This window comes from Eulemur rufifrons, chromosome 28 (assembly GCF_041146395.1).
Source record: "Eulemur rufifrons isolate Redbay chromosome 28, OSU_ERuf_1, whole genome shotgun sequence".
NCBI lineage: Eukaryota > Metazoa > Chordata > Mammalia > Primates > Lemuridae > Eulemur > Eulemur rufifrons.
In genome coordinates this window covers 38299398-38320461 of record NC_091010.1, presented here as the reverse complement: position 1 = coordinate 38320461, position 21064 = coordinate 38299398, and the positions used below count along the sequence as shown (strand labels likewise).

At 36.9% G+C, this 21064-nt stretch overlaps 1 protein-coding gene across 2 annotated transcripts in view; it reads left to right on the top strand.

Annotated features, from left to right (window-relative positions):
• Nucleotides 1-1762: 1762 nt before the first annotated feature.
• The window catches only part of RNLS (renalase, FAD dependent amine oxidase), a 246461-nt gene continuing 227159 nt past the window's right edge, over nucleotides 1763-21064 (top strand). The window contains exons 1-4 of one of the 2 annotated variants that reach the window (XM_069460511.1): nucleotides 1763-2212; nucleotides 2989-3094; nucleotides 3726-3868; nucleotides 7522-7680. In XM_069460511.1, coding sequence (XP_069316612.1) covers nucleotides 1795-2212; nucleotides 2989-3094; nucleotides 3726-3868; nucleotides 7522-7680 — 826 coding nt within the window. In that variant the 5' untranslated portion in view covers nucleotides 1763-1794. The remainder of the gene's footprint in view (nucleotides 2213-2988; nucleotides 3095-3725; nucleotides 3869-7521; nucleotides 7681-21064) is intronic. The other variant, XM_069460512.1, reaches the window with a different exon arrangement.

Here is a 21064-nt window from a genome sequence, read left to right as displayed (position 1 = left end):
TAAGATATAAACACAAATTGGGGGAAATATCACTGAATACTTTTATGTCAAGTTAATGCAATGGAGCTTAATTCTGTATGAAACTGAGAGCTACAGAAAGTTTCTGAGGATGGTAGTGACTGATCTAGAAGCTGGGTGCAGAACAGAGACTGGGGAGTAGGAAGAATGGTTAGAAAGCTACTGTAATAATTCAGGTAAGAACTAATGATTGCTTGAACTCAAGTAATGAATTATTACTTTGTTGGCAATTATTTTTCAAAATATTAAATGTTCAAATTTAGCAGGGTACAGTGGGAAAAAAAAGTTTCCAGGCACTTTAGTACATTGCTGGTGAAAGTATAAATTGAACATCTTTTCTGTTATACAATCTAATGTGATTGGATTTAAGAGACAATGGAGAAATTGGTCAAAAAGACCAAAAGACTGATAGATTTCAAGGATAAGGAAAGAGAAGGTATAGAAGATGATTATGAAGTTTCAAGCCTCATTGTCTGAGAGGATTAGACTAGTAACAGAAATGAGGAAGCAGGAGATGATGGAAAAGAGAACTGACGCAAAGACCAATGAATACTTGCCCTGGCCTCACTCAAGATTCTGTGTAACCTTAGGCAAACTCACTTAAACTTAGTGTCTATATTAACATGTAAAATGGTGGTGGCAGAGTGCTGTTGAAGTAAATGATCTCAAATGTCCTTTCCAGGTAGACAATTTTGCAATCTTGATGCATTCTATGATGGTGAATCACATTAGTTAAGCATTTAATTTCAGAGATACGTTTTAAGAGAAAGAAACCACTTTCTCTTAAGAGAAATCTCTTAAGAATATTAGTTTATTCTTTCTAGCATATTAGCTTTACTTTGTAGCTCACAAAATAAGTGGTTATAAATATATGGTCTTTATAAAAAATTTCAAATTAATAGAAAAAATATAAGTACACCTGCTTCCTCTCATATTTCTTTAATACTGCATATACATTTGTGTGTGTATCTATGAAAGTCTGGAATTATAATGTTTTGTAGCCTGTATTTGTCAGCATTATATATATAGTAAGTCATTTCTCATACATCCTTATATAACCATTCTTTAGTAGCTTTATAGAGATGTATGGATAACTATAACCTAATCAATCTTCTAATAATTATATATGTCAATGTTTCTAGTAACATTGAATTAGATGAATTTATACATAAACTTTAATGTATACCTGTACATCATTTTCCCAAGATAAATGTCTGGTTTAAAGGGCATAGTTTTAAGGCTTTTGATAATCAACTTATACTCTAGAAAATTTGTCCATTACACTCCTCAGTAATACATCAGTGAGCATTTTACTGTATTCTTCCAAACACAGACATTCCGCATTTTAAAAAGTTATTCCTAACAAATGAAAAATGGTACCTGATTTTAATTTGTATTTAAATATAGAAAGGTTAAACATGCTTATTGTACTTACGTATTTCTTTTTATTCTAGACTTGCATTCAATTTATACACATTTTCCTTTTGGCTTTTGTCATTTGTCTTTAAATCTTTGTATAATATAAACTTTCATACATGTTACAAAAACTTGTTCACCATATTTCGTCTTGTGTATTTTGTAACATACAAGTTGTAAATGATTATGTATTCAATATTTTTCTGTTCAATTACATTTTTTATTTTTATGCTTAGAAATGTCTTCTTAGGCTATATATGATCATCTATATTTTCTTCTAGTTCTTTCTTTTATTAGATATATGTCATATGCTTCATGAAGCCCCGGTCTCAAAACTAGCGTGAGTTAAGTGCAACTCACATGGCAGCTCATGTGTTATTTGGTAGCGCCAGCCAGTCTGAGGAGCCAAGTCCCTGCCCTCAAAGCAGGGAAAGCCAGGCTCTCCCCAGCCCACAGGTACTCGTCGTTAGGGCCAACGGGCCGCTAGGCTCAGGTCGCCTCCTCTCCGCCCCCTGCAGGCCCGCCCGTGGAACCGCCCAGGGCACCGGGCGGGAGCGCGGAACCCCGGGAGCCCGGCGCGGGTTCCGCCGCTGTTCCGCACGCCCCAGGCCGGCCGGCCTCGCCGCAGAGACACTGGGCTCATCGTGGCTCCCGCCCGCCATGGCGCGGGTGCTGATCGTGGGCGCCGGCCTGACAGGAAGCCTGTGCGCCGCGCTGCTGAGGAGGGAGACGTCCGGTGCATTGTACCTCACGGTGTGGGACAAGGCTGGGGACGCAGGTGGGTTACCCAACAGCGGCCGCGGCTGGGTAGGTGACGCGGGCCCTCACGCGAGTAAGTCTGAGGAGCAAAGTCCAGATCGTGAGCAGCTCAAGTGCACGGCGCGCCTCGTCACGTGACCGGAGACTTCCGCGGCCCGGGAACAGGCCTGCGAAGGTCAAGGGTGGGGGCGGCGGCCCAGATGTGTTGGGGGCGGGGGCCCCGCGGACTCTTCCGAGGAAGGCCGGAGCTAACCGAGTGGGTGCGGGCCTGACGAGAGTTTGCAATCCTTAGGCCTACCTCTGTCCCTAATAAATGGATTTTTTCTGTCGTGGTCTGTGTGTGCCTTTGCGGCTTTCTCTAAATTACGAGGATCCCAAAGTGCTCGTAGACCAGGACTTTCCGAAGATCTAGTTTACAGAATCCTATGGTTCTGATGAAACTTGACTGCGTGAATGAGAGAACGTTAGTTGATTCATTCATTCTGACATTTCATTCATCATTTTGTGTTATTTTATCCATTCATCATTTCTTTTACTAAATATATGCACTAGTAACGGTACTGGACACTGCTGCATTATTCATGACTTTTTTTGTTTATATCTCACAATCAGTGACCAATTTTCCCTGTTAACTACCTATGACAATGTTAAATGACAAAAACTTCGACTTAAAAGATAATATTTCTTAGTATATTTTAAAAGTAATCCATTTGAGATAACTTGGGGTGAATTGCATGAATTGCAAAGGCTCATTCTAATGCACTAAGATATTTCCCTGGGATTAATTGATTCAAGGGGGAAGAATGACTACGACCCTCGGTCCTCACAATTCACAGTGTACGGCTGACTTGGGTGCTCAGTACATCACCTGCACTCCTCAGTATGCCAAAAAACACCAAAGGTGAGTTAGTTGCAAGGGACAGAATCAATCTCAGTTAGCTGTATGATGTAAAAAGATACAAATCATGAATATTTAACGTGGTTAAACTTTGCCTCCTGTAGCATAGTGAAATTACTATGATACTATCCTTGTTGATGTTAGCATTAAAACGTTAACCAGAGTAAAGTAGGAAACTATGACACCTACCTCATAGGGTTGTTGAGAAGATTAGATGAGATGATACATGGAACATAGTAAAGACTGAATATATGTCAATTACTATGTTGGTGGTGAAGAAGAGGGCAAATGAATAGCTGCGATGGGAGTCAGTCTTCTTAACCAAATTTAAAATTGATGTGCTAAATACATTTCTGTTTGTTTTCATTTACTCTTAATTTTGAAATATACTTATGGAGAAATAGGCCTTTGGCTAATGTCAGCAAAAGATCTGTGGATTCTCAAAACGTTTCTGTTCTTCTCCTGAATTAGAAGTTTTATTTAACACAAAATATACATTGAGTTGATCATACGAAGATTTCTAGTTATGATTTAGAATTATAATCTCTGAGAATTTTTGGAAGAGAATATAATATTTTAGAGCCAATCATGGTATATACTTACATTGTGTATATATTGATTTATTTTATTTAAGCTTTTATGATGAATTGTTTGCTCACGGCATTTTGAAACCTCTCACCTCTCCTATTGAAGGAATGGTGATGAAAGAAGGAGACTGTAACTTTGTGGCACCTCGAGGAGTTTCTTCAATTATTAAGCATTACTTGAAAGAATCAGGTAGGACTAAGATTTTTCTATGCCCTCTTTTAAAATTAGCATTTTAAGATAAAAGTTATATGCATAATTAAATATTAACACTATACAGAAAGTTATAAAAAGTAGATGTTCTTCTATTTGCCACTCAGCAGCTAGTCTTTCTTCCCCCAAAGTAATCACTGATAAGTTTCCAGTGTATGCTTCCAGAAAAATGTTTATGCATCTGTCTATTGAGCTACATGCCTCATTAGCTTCATATAGGGCTACTATATCACTTTTAAAAATCTCATTTCTATCATGATTTTCACTTGACCCAAGTTAGATGTGTATGTTTTTTTAAATACTCAAGTACTTACCGTGTTATATATCCATACATGCATATAGAGGGGCTTAGAAAATGATACTCCAAAATGAAGACCCTAGAAGCAACTCTCTCTGACCTTCCCCTGTCCTGTCTCGAACCTCTCATTCTCCCTAGAGGCTAGCCATAGACTCTAGAACCCCTTTTCCCCAAGGCAGATAACAGAAAGCAGAGCCCCCTTTCCCCAAAGCCAGCCATAAAACCGAAAAATATTACTTTAACTCCCCCATCCCTCCTGCCACCCCACCTCCTTTCCTTGTGAAAACCGGTTGTAAAGAAATTATCTGACCTACCTGCTGGGTTTCCCTAATCAGCTGAGTAACATTAGATCATACCCTTTTTGTCCAATCATATTTCTACATAGCTATCCATACTTTGTTGAACCTAAGCTTAAATAGGTACAGTTGCCCCTGTATCTTTCGGTCTTCATTTTGAAGTTCCTCATGTCACATAAAACTATGATCAAATAAATTTGTATGCCTTAATCTACCTTTTTTTTTGTCAGTTGATTTTTAGTGAACCTTTAAAGGGCAAAGGAGAAGTTTTCCCTTCACCCCACACATGCGTACAGACATACATATATCCTTTTATTCAGTAAACATTTATTGAGAGCCTGCTATATGCCAGACCCTGTTTTAGGTACTGATGATATAAGAACCAAAGTCCCTGCCCTCATGGAGCAGATGTTCTGGCAGAATATTTCGCATCTACCTCCATGTTTTGTATGTGTTTAGGGAAATATGTATGTTTTATCTTTCAGTTTTGCTTTGGAAATTTTGGGGAAAAGAGATCATTTTTAATACTTTGCAGCTCACATAGAACCTAATAGTACTTTTACATAGTAGGTATAGTGATATAAATTTCTAATATATAAAAATAGTTTATATATATAATTTATACATATTAGATCACTATTAGTGCTAATTCAACCAATTCTTAGTAAAAACCTATTCATATTTTCAATTTGTAAAGCCTCTTGAGATAATGAATTCTGTAGATTTTCTTATCATTATATAAAACATTACTATTATTTATTTCAAAAAGTAACTTTTTAATAAAGAATTATATACTCGTTGAGGAAAACTTGGAAAATACAGAAAAATAGCAGCAAAAATGTCATTATAATATGTAAAACCAATAATAAGTCCATATGTGATGTATTTTGGGCCTATCTACCCCAGTGGTTCTCACACTTGAGTGTGCACGGGGGCTTGCTAAGCACAGATAGCTGGGCCTAATTCCTAAAGTTTATGATTCAGTATGGTTGGGGCCTAAGAATTTTCATTCCTATTTTTGAATTTCAGAGAAATCTCTTAAGAGATCTCTTAAAAATATTAGCTTATTCTTTCTAGCATATTAGCTTTACTTTGTAACCAACAAAATAATTGGTTATAAAAGTATGTCTTTATAAAGCCTTTCTAGTTCCTAGGTGCTGCTGGTGCTGGTGGTCTGGGATCCACACTTAGGGAACCACGGACATACACCTTGCAGAACACCTTGTGGCCATTAGGATACAATTCCAAGATATGCATCTGGGTCATGGAGAATTTTTTAGGCCAGTGGTCTTCAGTCCCCTTAAACACACTCACACACCACTTACAATAACAACATATTGCTCTTTTCAAATGAATAATATATAAAAACAAACAAATAAAACATATAGAATTGATTGACTCAGTTGAGGTCTGGGACAGGGCCACAGACCAAGTGAGGCAAGTGGGATGAGACATTCTAAATAAACAAAACAGGGTGAAGCAGAGCTGCTCTAGTTGGAGTAAAGGAGATGGTATTTGTGTGTTGAAGGTGCAGATCTTTGTACCTTCCGCAAGCAGGGGCCTTAGAAAAGCCCGCAGGCAAATTGGAGCTCTGTTTACAAGCCCTTGCTTTAATCTTTGAATTAAAGTCTCTCACTGCGTCAAACAGATTGATCTCTTGGCCTAGTTAGCATCATGTTCCTTCTATCATTTGCATTTTATTTAAAAAATTTGAATGTTTCTATGGTGTAGGATTATTCAAGGGACAATGAAAGAGGTAAAAGTATAAGAGATGTGAAGATCTGTCGTGGAGGAGCCTAGAACATTATTGGATAGAAAAGACATAACTAAACATGTAGATATTTTGAATCAATCTCAGAATGAGTGGTAAAGGCAGTGATGGCTGAAGGACATTACAGACAGGAAGGATCACACTGAGCTGGAGTGGCTACAGAAAGGAAGCCTGGTGGATGAGGTTGGACTTTTGCTGGATTTTTAGTGACTAGGAACATGAGCTAGTAATGATGAACAGGATCTTTCAGTGTGATTTTTTTTTTTCCCTCATCCCATCTTCATTTCTCTTTACTACGTGAGGGTGAATAAAATTGGATTTGTTTTTAAATAAAAATTTTCTAAAAGCTGGACTGTGAGGTGAGTACCAGTGTATCAAGGAGACCTAATGAACCAATAGTACATTCTCATCTTTCAGTTTATGGTTCATAATTCATTCTTTTAAATAAATATTTATTAAATACCTAGTATGTGCAAAGTTCCATGCCATGTATACTATATGCTACACATAGAAACAAAACAGGCATGATTTGTGGCTCATGGGGCTTACAGATTAAAAGAAAAGACAATATTAATCAAATAATTAGGCAAATAATTATTAAAATACCTTTGTGTTAAGTGCCAAGAAGGAAAATGTGATGGGAAGGTAGTCTAGATTATGTTTCTCTAAATTCTTACTCTTCTCAATGAAGGTAACTGATCTATTGATGAGAACTTGCCTTTCTCTTACAGAGACCTCTTTCAGGTCCTTTAATAAAGGATATTAAATCCTTTAATAGGGAATATTGCTCTTCTCGCTATTACTAGAAAGAATTAATTGCTAACACCTTTACTGACATGTATACTTTCCCTGCAAAGATGATGAGGTTTAGAGTCAGATGGATGTAATGTTAAATCATGGCATGACATTGCTCAATCTGTTTTCTTATCTGTGAAATAAATTGATATTAATATAATGTGTATCAGGTGGTCAGCCTACAGTAGATGCTTAATGAAAGGTAGCTATGGTTATTGTTTTTATTATTAGTAGTAATTGTAGTAGTATTTTTTTCTCCAGAGCAGGCCTTGATAGGGAGGTCCAGGAGGGCCAGAGGAGGATGAATTCCCACCAAATTAGAAAGTAAGTAAAGAAAGAGAACCTGGGCATCATAGAAAGACAAACTTGATCGTTGTGTTCACTTGACTGGACCCCGTTTGTGATGATTCACATCCTTTTTATTCATATAGAAAATCCTGATAATGGGAACATGATTTTACTCTTGGAGCAGGTGCGGAAGTCTGCTTCAGACAGTGTGTGACCCAGATCAACCTGAGAAATGACAAGTGGGAAGTCTCCAGAGAAACGGGCTCCTCTGAGCAGTTTGATCTTGTTGTCCTCACGATGCCAGTTCCTCAGATTCTGCAGCTTCATGGTGACATCACCAACTGTGAGTCTGCCTTTGTTCTTTACCTACTTCAGGGAATGAGGTTTCTTTGACAGAGCGTGAATTTGGTTTAACTCTCTTAGCAAAGGGTAGATTATAAATTCTATTGCTTTGTGTATTTTAAAAGCTGATACTTATGGTCCAGTTCATGATTTTAGTTTAGATCAAAGTAAAACCCATAGAATTTTTTTTTAACTGGTTAAAAATAGAACATTTTTCTTACTGCCCTTGCCTTCAGTAAGTCAGTATGTTGATGGATATACAGTGGTTTTGCCTAAAAGTACAGTCTCTTTGTGGCCATTTTGGAGAAAAGAAGGTTTTTATTCTACACACCCGTGCTTGAGTTGACCCATTTCCTGTGGTTTTGCTCTCTTGGTTGCCCTCTAGGTATTTACTTCTGTCTGAGGCAATCACCTACCCATTTTGTGAAGCAGAGTCATAAGAGAAGGGATGGATGGGAGGTGGGTGCGTGAATAATGCTGAAGGAGCTAAAATTATGCTAAAAGAGCCAACATTATAATAAAGTAACTAAAATTCAAAGAAAATGCCTCTGTCTGAAATAATAAAGACAAAAAAGAGTATTTTCTTGCTAAAGATAACACAGGTATATTTTAAGGAGAAATGTGATGGGCTATTGATAAGTAGAATGACATATTTAGCAAATTAGATGTCACTATTTTATGATATGGAATCAATTTTCATATGGAGAGAAACTTAAACCATTGTAGAGAATTTTTTTAAGAAAGAAAAAATATTTAACTCATCAACCTGAGAAATTTTGATTTGTCTAGCTTAGAAACCAATTTTGTTTTATTAACCTGAGAATTGATAAGTGGCAAATCTCCAAAGAAACAAGTTCCCCTGAGTAGTTTAATCTTGTCCTTAGGATGCCAAGGGTCATTGATTGTAGGTTTCAAATTTCACTGGATTGGGGCATGGGAAGGGGTTGCACAAAGACTCAGTTGCTCACAAAGAAAACTAGAATATGAGAAAAGAGAGGATAAGGAATCTAGGATGGAATGACCTTGTCACCAAATAGTTACTTTATATCACCTAAGTTTGACTTTGCCATATATCTCCTCTAAAGATCAGCTACAGTTCAGTTGCAACACAGAAAGAACCTGACATGAGTGTTCTATTCTTTTTAGTAAGGTTGTACTTAATGGATTAACTCTTTTAAGTTTTAGATACCTGTTCATTTGAACCTGGTGAAATTGTTACATATGGTGATAATAGCTAATGAGTTACTGTCAAATTTGATTTTATACTCAAATTTTGTAGTGCCATCAATAGGCATTGATTGGTGTTTATTCCTGATTACTAACTAGGGAATGTTATTGAGTAGAGAGGATTATTATTAAGTCCATTTAATATGCTGATTAGAATTTGCAAATTAAGGCAGGATATTTTTAAAAGTTGCTCTCCAATTGCACACTGTGTGTTTATATGCTTTATATGTTTTATATGCATATATGGTTTGTATGTTTTGGAAATATTTTAAAATAGGATATTTTTATTGACAATGTTTCATTTCATGAACATCTAGGTAATAGAAAACAGTATTTAAATCGTGACTATTACTAGGTTTATCTATATAAAATTGTGGTTTTGTAGGTTTAAAATGGTCATATATTGGCAATTTCATGTGATTCAGCCCAAATATTATATAGAGGTAGTAAATTGATACAGAGGCTGGAAAAATATAGTGAAGAAAGCCAATAACTTGTGATGTAGATCTGAAGTTTTTTTAGGGTCATAAAGACTACTTTGACATGTACTTCTAATTGTATTTGTTATTTCTAATTATAGTGCTATTTAAAATTTTCCATAAGGTATTGACAAGCTTTTAATATTATGATGTTTTTATCATTTTAATTGGTATTATTTTTAAATTCTTTCTAATTCTTTAGATACTACACTTGGTTTAGCATTATTCACTTTATCTTTCATAGCCTTTAGATAGTAACCTTTGTTTAATTTCTTTTTAATATAAAATGTGTGGTGAAGAGAGTGTGTATGGAGGGTCTGATTTCCTATCCTTCTCTGAAATATACTCTAATCTACAAATAGCCAATTTAGAAATGTCATTTACATGCAAATATCTTTCCTAGTTGACAAATGCTGTTCATTCAGGGGTGAGTGAGAAGTTGGATACCTAAGATTTTCACAACTCCTAAGGGTTCCTGGTGCACTGACACCAGAAATTTCTGATACATCCACAGACATCTCTTTCCTGCCACTGTGGCTCAGGTGAAATGAGGGTGGTGGAAAGTTTGTACTTTTCCTGCCAGTGATGCTGGGCATAGAAGGAAGGAGAAGAAGACATGTCAGTGCCCAAATTAGAATGTATAGTATATATGTGAACATGGGAGACTTTGGGTGTATTATAAGTGAACTCTGAGATCCAGAGATGAGTAGGACAGTAGTATCAGCAAAAGGCATGTCTGGAGAGTCAGAAAGTGAAAATTCCTGTACTGAGTTCTAAGAGAGGACTCAGATATGAGAAACAAAGGGAATAAAGGTATTTAACCGTACCTTACAAGTAGTGTGGCAGGGAGGATACATTTCGACAACTAAGTACACTATTTCACTTAGCTTTTGTGTTATCAGGCCAGTTTTCCTTACTGATACTGCAATTCTAGCTGACAATGTTCATTCTAATACTAGAAAACTCAGAACTGGAGGGGGTCTTAGAGAGCATTTGGTTTTATCTTTTTTAGCCCTTGCATGAGTTTTTTTTTTTTTTTGTAAACACTTTATTAAGCTGTTTTATATGAAAAGCTATACATAATGTATACAACTTGATGAATTTGGAGATAAACCATGAAACCATTACCACAATCTATGCCATAAACATATTTATCACTTCCAAATGTTTCATCTCCCTTCTTTGTTATATTTTTCTTTTATAATCAGAATATAGCATGCAAGATCTACCCCCTTAGCAAAATTTTAAGTATACGATATAGTATTGTTAACTATGGGCACCATGCAATACAGTAGATCCCTAGGATTTGTTTATCTTGCATAACTGAAACTTTATACCCTCTAACTAAATTCCCCTTTTTTCCTCCCTGATGTCTCTAGAACAAAACTATAGAAAAAGTCCTAGATAGCAATAATCCAGTGAGACCATTACCCTTAGAAAATGATGTACCCCATTACTCTCATCGTATCTTTGCCCAAGAATTAAATTTCAGGAAAAAACCGTCCCATTGACCTGGCCTGGGTTTTATTCCCACCCCGTGGCCAGGGCATTGCAATGTCCTTGATTATAATTCTATTGCCTTGCATGTAATCAGTAGGGAAAAAGTAACACCCCAAAATAAATATAGGAACTGTCAGGAAGAAAATTTACATGCTGAGTAATCAAAAACAATGAATGGTTACTGCATAAGTATTCTTTAATATTTGTAAAATGAGTGAATGACTGATTTGCTGATTGAATGAATGTGTTTCCAAAAGACCTGAGGAGCTACTTAAGTTTCACTGGTCTAAATTGCTTTTCTAATCTCTGTAAAGTTCTCATTAATATAATTCCATAATAGTCTTATTTTGTTATTCATTTCTTATACTACGTTCTTTAAATATAGATTTGTATGAAGAAGGAAAGAGAAACTTTACCCTGACAATGGGCCTTACTTATTTTTGTAAAATACTGGTCGTTTATGCTTAAGTCCAGATCTGAAAATTATGTTTATACATATTGCTTTAACTTTCACTCATTTCATTAATTCTGTGTGTTGGTTTTAATTCATTTACTTTTTATCAGTTTATTAATTTCCAAATAGTATGTTTCTCTGTGTGAGGTCCCATTTAGCAGGTAAGAAGGGTGTCTTAAATCATGCCCCGGAATATGAATTGACACTGTTTTATAAAATGTATCATGCTAAAAAGGAAATAGATCTTTTTTCCTTTTCTTATTTAGTGGAGGAGTATTGTGGGATATATAGGCTCTTTATGATGAAAATGTTTAAAAATAACTTACTTGGTGTATTTGACTGAGGGTGAAGGTCTTTGAGATGTATTTATTCGATTCAGAATTGGACTCCATACACATCATTCTGTGTTTACTTCTTTGTCATGAAATAACTCTCTCTGGCAGTAAAGGGTTAAACTAGAATGTCCTCCCAAAGATCCTTTTACATCTGTGGGTCTAAATCAAAGGGATTAAAACATCTGCTTTCTCTTTATTTTATAAATCTCATTAATGACCTCAATATGAGGAATTAGTTACTGTCTACCCATCTGTTTTCTGGAGAACCTTAAATATGCTCCTTTGATTATTAGATATCTTTAAGAGTCTGTGAAAAAGACATCCTGTTACAAAGCCATATATTGCCATCTAGTGGGTCAAATATGTATAGCAGTGCCTCTAGAATCTTTAAACTGGAAGGACTGTCAAGATGATCAAAACACAGAATAACCCTATAACTATAAGATAATTCACAAAACCGTATATCACAGAAAAATAAATTTAGGCCTGTGAGAATTAACTAACTTAATCAAAAGGGCATAGTTAATTAGTGACAGAACTAGGGATAAGCTACAGGCCTCCCATTTATAGACTGTGAACAGCATCATGTCTTTAGTTTTCTCTGTTTTTCTTCTCATTCTCGTCTTCTCTTTAAATCATATGCAGCCTTTAATATCAGCATAAATACCATTTCTTATAGGAAAGAATTCCCTTTTGATTATAGCGTGATCTGATTTTTCATTCTCCAACTTTCTATTTTGCTTTTTATAGAAGAAACAAAACTACTTTTTTCGTTTGGTAATTATTATATTTATTACATTTACCGTATTATCCCAGATGGGAGAATAGGGAAGCCTCGTGTATCATATTATGAATCTCTTATGACTTGCCTTCTGGTTCTATCATTGTGCTACTGTCTATATACTCACATTGCAAAGATTAACTCACTTAATCCTCAGAGCAATGCTAGCATTATTATCATCTCCATTCTTGGTGGTGAAGCTGAGATGTGAAGTTTAGCAGTGTGACTCCAGAGCTTGTACTCTGAACCACTGTTATATATGACTCTCCTGTAGGTACTTTAATCCTAGACTATCCTATTACTGATTGTTTCATTTGGGTATGAGTTCCCATAGTGTCTTGCTCATTCTTGATCACCATGTTTTTCAAAGGTGACTAATGGAAATCACTAGGTTAAAAAAAAAAATTAAGGGGGACTTTTGTGAAAATTTTGATTCCCAAGGTTTGGCTAGGGCCCAGGAATATGTGTCTTTAACAAGCACTCCATGGGATTTCTCCCCCCTCGATTAGGCCTGTTTGAGATATTCTGCTCTTTCATAGCATTCGTAAGTTTTATTGTGATCCTCATTTTTTAATGTCTTCTCCACTAAATGATAAAATCCACAAGGAAAGGAGTCCTGTATCCACTCTGTCCCCACCCAGCATCAAGCTCGGTGTCACACAAAGACCTGACACCACTGGTAGTTGTTCAGTCGATACCTGTAGAATGAATCTATTTTATTTCCCAACTTGATTATAAGCTTCTAGGGGTGAGAGAGTCTCAGAATATTCTGGTTCTTGTTTGGTACCTGGTTCACAGTGCTAGGATGAGCCTTGGATGGATCATAGAATTTTAGGACTAGAAGGAAGCTTGGGGCTCATTACTTCTTCCACTCTGATCAGGAATTTAAGATGTGAACTGCGCTGTACAAGATTGCACAGTTTATTAGGGATCGGGCAGGAGAGGGTGTGGTCAAGAAAAAGGAGGCACATTTCAAATACCATTAGTGTCTTGACTTCATGTTTTGATGTTTTGAGCACACTTAAGTAGAGCTCTTCATTAAGCATTAGTGGGCTAAAATCCACATACCTAACTTCCCTGCCATAGTCTTCTATTCTCCTGCTCAAAGAGTGGCAGAGGCAGTGGAAAAGAAGTAGGATAAGCATTGTAAAATAAAATAGGCGGAGTATGGTGAGCAATTATGAGGAATGAGGAGTCTGGACGGTTTCTTTCCCCTATGTCATGTTGCCTCCCACGTGGGGCTCCTCAGGTTTTCCTCCATACCTTTAGATGAAAGGAATGCATGTTTTTAAGGTCTCCTAATGAATATGCACCCTTAATAGTGCAGTGTGCTATCTCATATCCTTAACATCAGAATGTTAGTTTTTCTTGCTAAACAAAGAAACTAGGTATGATGCTCAAATGTCCCTGTGAGGGCCAGTTCTCCTATCTCCGTGTGTACTCACATGTACTCTTGCTCCTACCAAATGCTTCTGTAGAGAGGAAAACTGTATTCCAGTGAGCAGAAATGTGTCAGTAGTATATCTCCAGTGAGGGATAGGGAGAAGAAATGTACTAGTCCTGTTCTGACCTTATTTTGCCCAAACACTGCTAATTTTGGACCAAGGGTCTCATGTTGTAGTTGCCTTAAGTCACCTAATACCACTTTAGGAAGAAGATGAATGAAAACAAAAGTCAGGTCTTTGCAGAGCATGTGGCCACAGATCAGAAAGGTTCTCAAGAGGAAAGTTGAGGGAGGCTAGTAGAGTCATGGAATTTTCTCTTTTCTTCAGAAATCTTAGTCTATCTTGGATTCCCTGAATGAATAATACATTCTCCTTCTGTGCATTTGCTCACAAATCTCCCCTGGCCAGGAGTAACCTGATGCTTGATCTATGTTCTCCCTCTTTCAGAGCCTATGAGTTCAAAGGCATCTTTGACTGCCACATTCCTCAGGGAAAGCACCTCTGAGGCTCTTCTAACACTTGTTTTTTGTACTAGCTGTTAACTTCCAGCATTGGCTATGTTATAGGAGGTAGTTAAGAGCGTGGATCTGGAGTGCCAAGGTTTATAACACAGTCTGGGTGACCTGGGGAAGCTACTTAACCTCCTTGAACTCCAGTTTCCACATCTATACAATGAAGATAAATTACATTATCTATCATACATAAAATTATAGTGAGGAATAAATGATAATCTGAGTAGAGGATTTATAGGTGTGTCAGGCACATAGTAAGCACATAACCATTAATAATAATCCCAGTAATTTTTTAATGTTTATGACTTCTTTACCATCAAGGAATAGATCTGAAAGGTATGTTTAAGGTGTAGCGTCCTTGGTGTTGGGGATTACACAGAGATGACCATTTTATTTCCAGGGATTTATAAGTAGGATTCATTTGAGTCATGTTCATTGTCATTAAAAAAAGCATGATAATTGCCTTCAAAGCTCTACATTAATTAACTTTAAATTAACGAACTGATCACTTTTATAAAAGGAGTTAGTCATTATCTGAGGTTTTTGCAAGTCAACAGTGATGTTTTTCTAAACGCCACCTTTCTTGGAGGGGGTACAACCTCACTTGTTCCCTGCTCCTCCTTCACTCTTTGTCCCCAAATGTGTGCCAGAGTGGAGGGAGTAAAAATGTTGTCACAGATGTCTACCCCCATCCACTTGCCCTGTCTTGCCCACTGTCCACAGGATCATTCCTGTCTCTGAGGAAGCATCATGATGGGACTATTTCTCAAGTGCCCTTGTGTCCCTAACTTTTTTCTAGATGATAACTCAAGTAAATTTAGAAGACGCAATGCCCATTTGCTAGGTGTTGTCATGAAACTGTGTGAATGGGTAGAAAAGTAACAGATGAGCTTCACTTTTGACACGTGTAAGAGTGATGTGTTAGGAGAAACTCATGTGAAAGCATGCTTGTAAAATGGTGTGGTCTGAAGTCTAGGTTACAAATAAGAAAATGGTAGTGAGAGTCTCAGTAGACCATTCAGAATAGTAGTCCAACGCATTTCTAAAGAAAAAGCTGCCAGAAAAATCCTGGATATCAATCATAAGTGTATTGGAAACAAAGTGGGAAACATTACTTTGCCCTTGTGCAAAACAGTGGTATGTTTGTATCCAGAATACTGTGTCATCAACTTGAGTTAGAGTTCACAACATTAAGGTGCAAGGAATGTCTTTTCCTTTATTTCTCTTAAGTACACAAACTGTCTGCTCTGAGCATCTCTTCACCTGCTATAATAAACTCAGTCTTAGTCATCCTTAGAGCTTCCTCCCTTCCCTTTGAAATCACACAGAAATTCCAGGCATTTATAGTGCCGGAAAACTGAGGAAATGTGAGGCCTAAGTCCATAAGATTGTGGTTATTACTGCAGTTCTTCTGCTCTGCAGTGGTTGGGCCCCCGCCTGGTCCTCTGACATCGGTTAGGTGCTTTCCTTTGCTTGGACTCTGGGATGCCTCTCATGGGATAGCACTGAACTAACCACTGAGACCCTGGCTGAGAGGCATGTTCCACAGGCATTCTGCAGCAAGATCCCACCTGGACAAGTGGAAGCTGGCTTTCTACCATGCACAGGAATCCCTCAAACCCCTATACCCTGTGCCTTAAATATTAGATTCAGTATTCCCCCATCTCCCCTTCTGGTTGTGCTTCTCCCCTTAAAGCACTCATCTCCGTCTCCTACCCTCCAATTTTTAGGGATCCACTAGTGTAATCTACCTTAAGATCCTGCAAGAGAAAGATGCTTTACTTTCTCCTTTGTGTGAGTGTGTGTGTGTGTGTGTGTGTGTGTGTGTGTAGTCATCCCAGCCTTTAGAAACACAATGCTGAGCTTCTCTTTCCTAGATTAGAGGGTAGGGAGAGAAGAGTTGGTTTTTCCTAAATAACTCATCCTGGTTGTTATTTGATAGCAAAGATGTGATCAAAGTGGTCTCAAGAAGGCAAACTATAACAACCAAAGGATCACATCCATATATGGATACAGGCTAACAGAAATGAAAACTTTTCTATCTAGAAATATAGACCTTCTCAGCTCTACAATGAAGACCTACAATGACAGTAGATGCAGATATAAAATATATATACATATACATATACATATACATGTATATTTAATTACAACTTAGGAGAACGTGGAATTGTTTTTAGAATTCTAGAGTACACACCAGGCACAGTAGCTCACACCTATAATCCTAGCACTTTGGGAGGCGGAAGTGGGAGGATCACTTGAGGCCAGGAGTTTGAGACCAGCCTGAGCTACCTAGCAAGACCCTGTCTCTACAAAAAAAAAATTTTTTTTTTAAATTAACTGAGTGTGGTGGCACATGCCTGTAGTCCCAGCTACTCAGGAGGTTGAGGCAGGAGGATCGCGTGAGCCCAGGTTGCAGTGAGCTATGATGATGCCAGTGCATTCTAGCCCAGGCAAAAGATTGAGACCCTGTCTTAAAAAAAATAAATTAATTAAATTAAATTAAATTAAATTCTAGAATACAACCACCAAGGGGCAGCAACCATTAAGCCTTAAAGTAGATAGTTTTAGACTAAGGAAATGCTACTCTATTTCATTGTAGAGAAGTTTTAAATCCATAAGATATTAATTTGACTGACTAATTTTGCCTACATTTTAAAATTATAGCACTTGTTCACATGGTATTATAATTTAGAAGTTTCAGTAAATTTACAGATGTTAGGTTTATTAATGAACCATTAAAATAAAGATCGTGGGGGTACATTTCTAACATTCTAAGGATTCCCTAGTCAATAACTGCTTTCTCAATGCTGCCCCATGTACCATCCCACTCGTTTCCTCTCGAAAGGCCCCGTGAGCAAAGCAAAGCTTCCCACGCCCTCCCTCACTCTGTTTGCCTTCTTTCCAACCTCTGGCCACCTATACTGGCTTCAGCATCCTATCGTCAATTTGGACCTTAATGCTATACTTAAGGTATGTAAAATTGTTCAGTGTTTTTAAAAAAATATATTATGTATGATTTTTCATCTTATTTTTTAGTTATATTTTATTGATAAAAAATTTGAGAATGAGAAAATACAGTCCACTCACAATTCCAGCTCCCATCAATACTAGCCTGGTTAATACATACTTCTAGATATTTTTTTCTAGGTGGAAATTTACCATTTTTTATGTATCTTGTTTTTTACTTTATAACTATTAGAAATAGCTTTCCAGTGCCAGTGAATGTTCATGAGTTTTACTGCATGGTGTTCTATTCTTTGGATTTATCTTGATGTGTTAAACCAGTTTGATGGACATTTAGGAGGTTTCCAGTTTTACAAAGTGTTGCTTTGGTAGTGCAAATCTGCAATAAAGATTCTTTCCACTAAACTCCTTTCCTCATGGAACAGTTATTTTGATATAGGGTAGAATAAAGCCCTCTTGATGATTTTTGTTCTGATTTCCCTTAGCTAATCTATGTTTTATAGAACTGAGTGTACTTTAGAATCAGGTTTCATCAAAAACTTCTGTTGGAGTATTGATTTGAATTACACTGAATTTAAGCATCATTTTAGGGAGAATTGGCATCCTTCCAACAGTTCATCTTCCTATCCAAGAAAATGGAACATTTCTCTGTTTTCTTATGTATTTTTATGTTCTCAATAATATTTTGTGACTTTTATCATAAAATCATACGCATTTCTTATAGGCATATTAAGAAATATTTTATGATTTTTTTGGAGATTGTGAATAGGATTACTTTTGTTGATTTATGTTTACTTTGTTTTTGATGTTTCCGGAGAATAACACCTAGCTGAGTTTTTAAATCCAACATGAAAAATCTGTTTTGATAGGGAAGTTCAATTCTTTTATATATTGGGAGTAACTACTATGTTGTTTTTATCCTTTTCATTGGTGTCTGCTATTTATTTTACTTTTTTAAAAACTTTTTTCATTTTCTTATTTTTGCCAGCTTTATCAAGTATCTATTTTTTACTTCCTTCACAACATTTATTAATAGACTCTACAATGAATTGTCATTCTATTTATAGTTATCTAGTTATCTTCTTACCCCTTACAAATCTATTTATAACCTACTTCATCTTCCTCCTGCCCCTTCCTCCCTCATTCTATAAATATGTATTGAATGCTTACTGTATTAGATTTTCAGTAGGTTAAAAAATTAAGTAGTCCTTCCCTTCCCCTCCCCCAATATTTTTTTCTCACTTTTCATGATGAAGCTGATATATAATCTTAGAACAAATGAAGCAATCCAGAAACGAACTAATAATCCGTTCCCTGGCTCCGCCCTCCCCTGCCAGGCCCCAGAGGCAACTGATGGTAACAGTTTAGTGACTACAGTTCCATACCTTGCTCCAAGTGTATAAAGATTTGTATGACTATGAGTGGCTTTTAAAATAATTGTTTTGCAATTTGTGTTTTTACTCAACATTCTTTCAGATAAATGCATCGCATTTATTTTTATTTTACAGCTGAATAAAATTTTTCAGTTTGGAAGTGCGGGCATTTAGTCTTTCATCTCTTATTGTTTATTAATGGACATTCATGTGGTTTCCAGGTTTCTTTCTCTACTAAAAACTATGCCTCAAAAAACATTCTTGTTTATATATCCTTATGTTCTCGTGCTTTTAATGCTATCATGGATGATCACATCTCCAAAGTCATATTTCTGGGTCACAAGATCTGTCTGCTTTGGTAGATATTGCTATATTGCTTTCTCAAAAGTTTACAGTGATTCTCATTCTTAATGTTTGAGAATGCCTGTTTATTCATCAGGACTGTATACTTTTAATTTTTATTATTATTTTTTAAATTTCTGCCAAAGTGATAAGTAAAAACAAGTACATCATTTTTATTTTAATTTAGATTTCCCTTGACTGAAAGTGAAATTGAGCTTCTTTTCATAAGTTTGTGTTGGTCATTTAGGTTTCCTCTTCCGTGAATGCCCCAGTCATCTCCTATGCTTACTTTTCTAGTAGGTTATTTGTTTTTTAGGAGCATTTCACACATGAGGGATATTAATGTTTGTCATACAGTATTACAAATATTTCCCAGACTGTTGTTTGTCTTTTGCTTTTGTTTGTTATGTCATTTGCCATAATAATTTCTTAAGATTTTTATTTATTCAAGTGTGTCTTTTTCTTTCATAGATGGTGGATTTCCTGCTATAATCTCCCTCACTCTAAAGTCATATAAATATTCTGGATTATATTTTTAACAATTTTAGTTTTTATACTTTATGTTAAAATCTTTTCCAGGAATATGTGTTTTTAGAAAGTATGAGATGGGTATCTAACTTTGTTTTTTTTTCTTCCAGAGTGATACCCATTATATCAGCACCATTTATTTAGTAAGAGATTCTTTTCCCACTAAATTGAAATACCTCATTTGCCATATGTTAAATTCCATATATGCTTGCATCTGTTTCAGGGTGTCTATCCTGTTTCATTTTTTATTCCTGTGCTAATATCATCATTGTTTTCTTTATAGTCACTTTGTGGTTATAACTCATTTTTAAGGAGTCTGAACTATGTGGGGTATAAACATGAGACAGCTTTATTTTTCCCAGAACTACACTCAAACTTCCCTATTTTGAATGCCATGTCTTTCTAGAGAGGGTTTCTTTTTTTTTTTTGAGACAGACAGGATCTCACTCTGTTGCCCTGGATAGAGTGCATTATAGCTCACTGTAACCTCACACTCCAGGGCTCAAAGCGATCCTTCTGCTCCAGCCTGCCAAGTAGCTGGGACTATAGACACGGCACTGTGCCTGGCTAATATTTCTGTTTTTTGTAGAGATGAGGTCTTGCTCTTGCTCAGGATGGTCTCAAACTCCTGCCTCAAGTGATCCTCTGGCCTTGACTTCCCAAAGTGCTAGGATTATAAGCGTGAGCCACTGCACCCGGCCTACACAGGCTTTTTTAATGACATCTTAATAATCTGATACAACTTCCTAGTCACTTTTGGCTGTTAGAACAGTCTCACTTTGCTTTTTAAGACTCAATTGTGTTTATGTTTAAACTTCAGTCTCAATTTAGAGTTTGTTCTCTCTACCCCTAATTCCAGCTAGAACTGTCTGTGGCTCCAGGGGTTGTGGCAGAGTGGATTACGAGGTCTGTTGTTATATACATACCCCTTTGATTTCTCTTTGAATGTCTACAGACTCTATATGCTCACAGAGCCATTGATTGCCTCTGTGACTGGCTGCTTGTTGGTGGTAGGGAGGTGGCCTTGGCTTCACTAAAGTTCATTCCTCTTGTCTGTTGCTTGGTGATGGTCTATGGTGTAGACCGTGTGTGGTGTGTTTCCCTGGCCTGCTGGGCAGTGTTTAGCCTCACACGAACCTTTCTGTTGCTGTTAACAACCCCTTCTTTTTAGGCAGCCCTACCAGCAGAGCTTTAGCCTTGGCCCTGAGAGTTCTGCCAGTTCAGCAAGTACCTAGGCAGAAAACAAGGTCTTGGTTACTCCTTCTGGGAGCTTCCCCCCAGGGTTTGTTTCTGAATAATTCTCTGGTAGGCTCCTAAAGAGGGAAACGACTCTTTCTCCACTTCTAGGGTTTGGAGGATAAAGCTTCCCTCCAGGGATAGGGCAAGTCTGAGGTTTCACATCCCCTTGAGTCTTCTTTCTGCGTCACCTGGGCAGTGGGGCT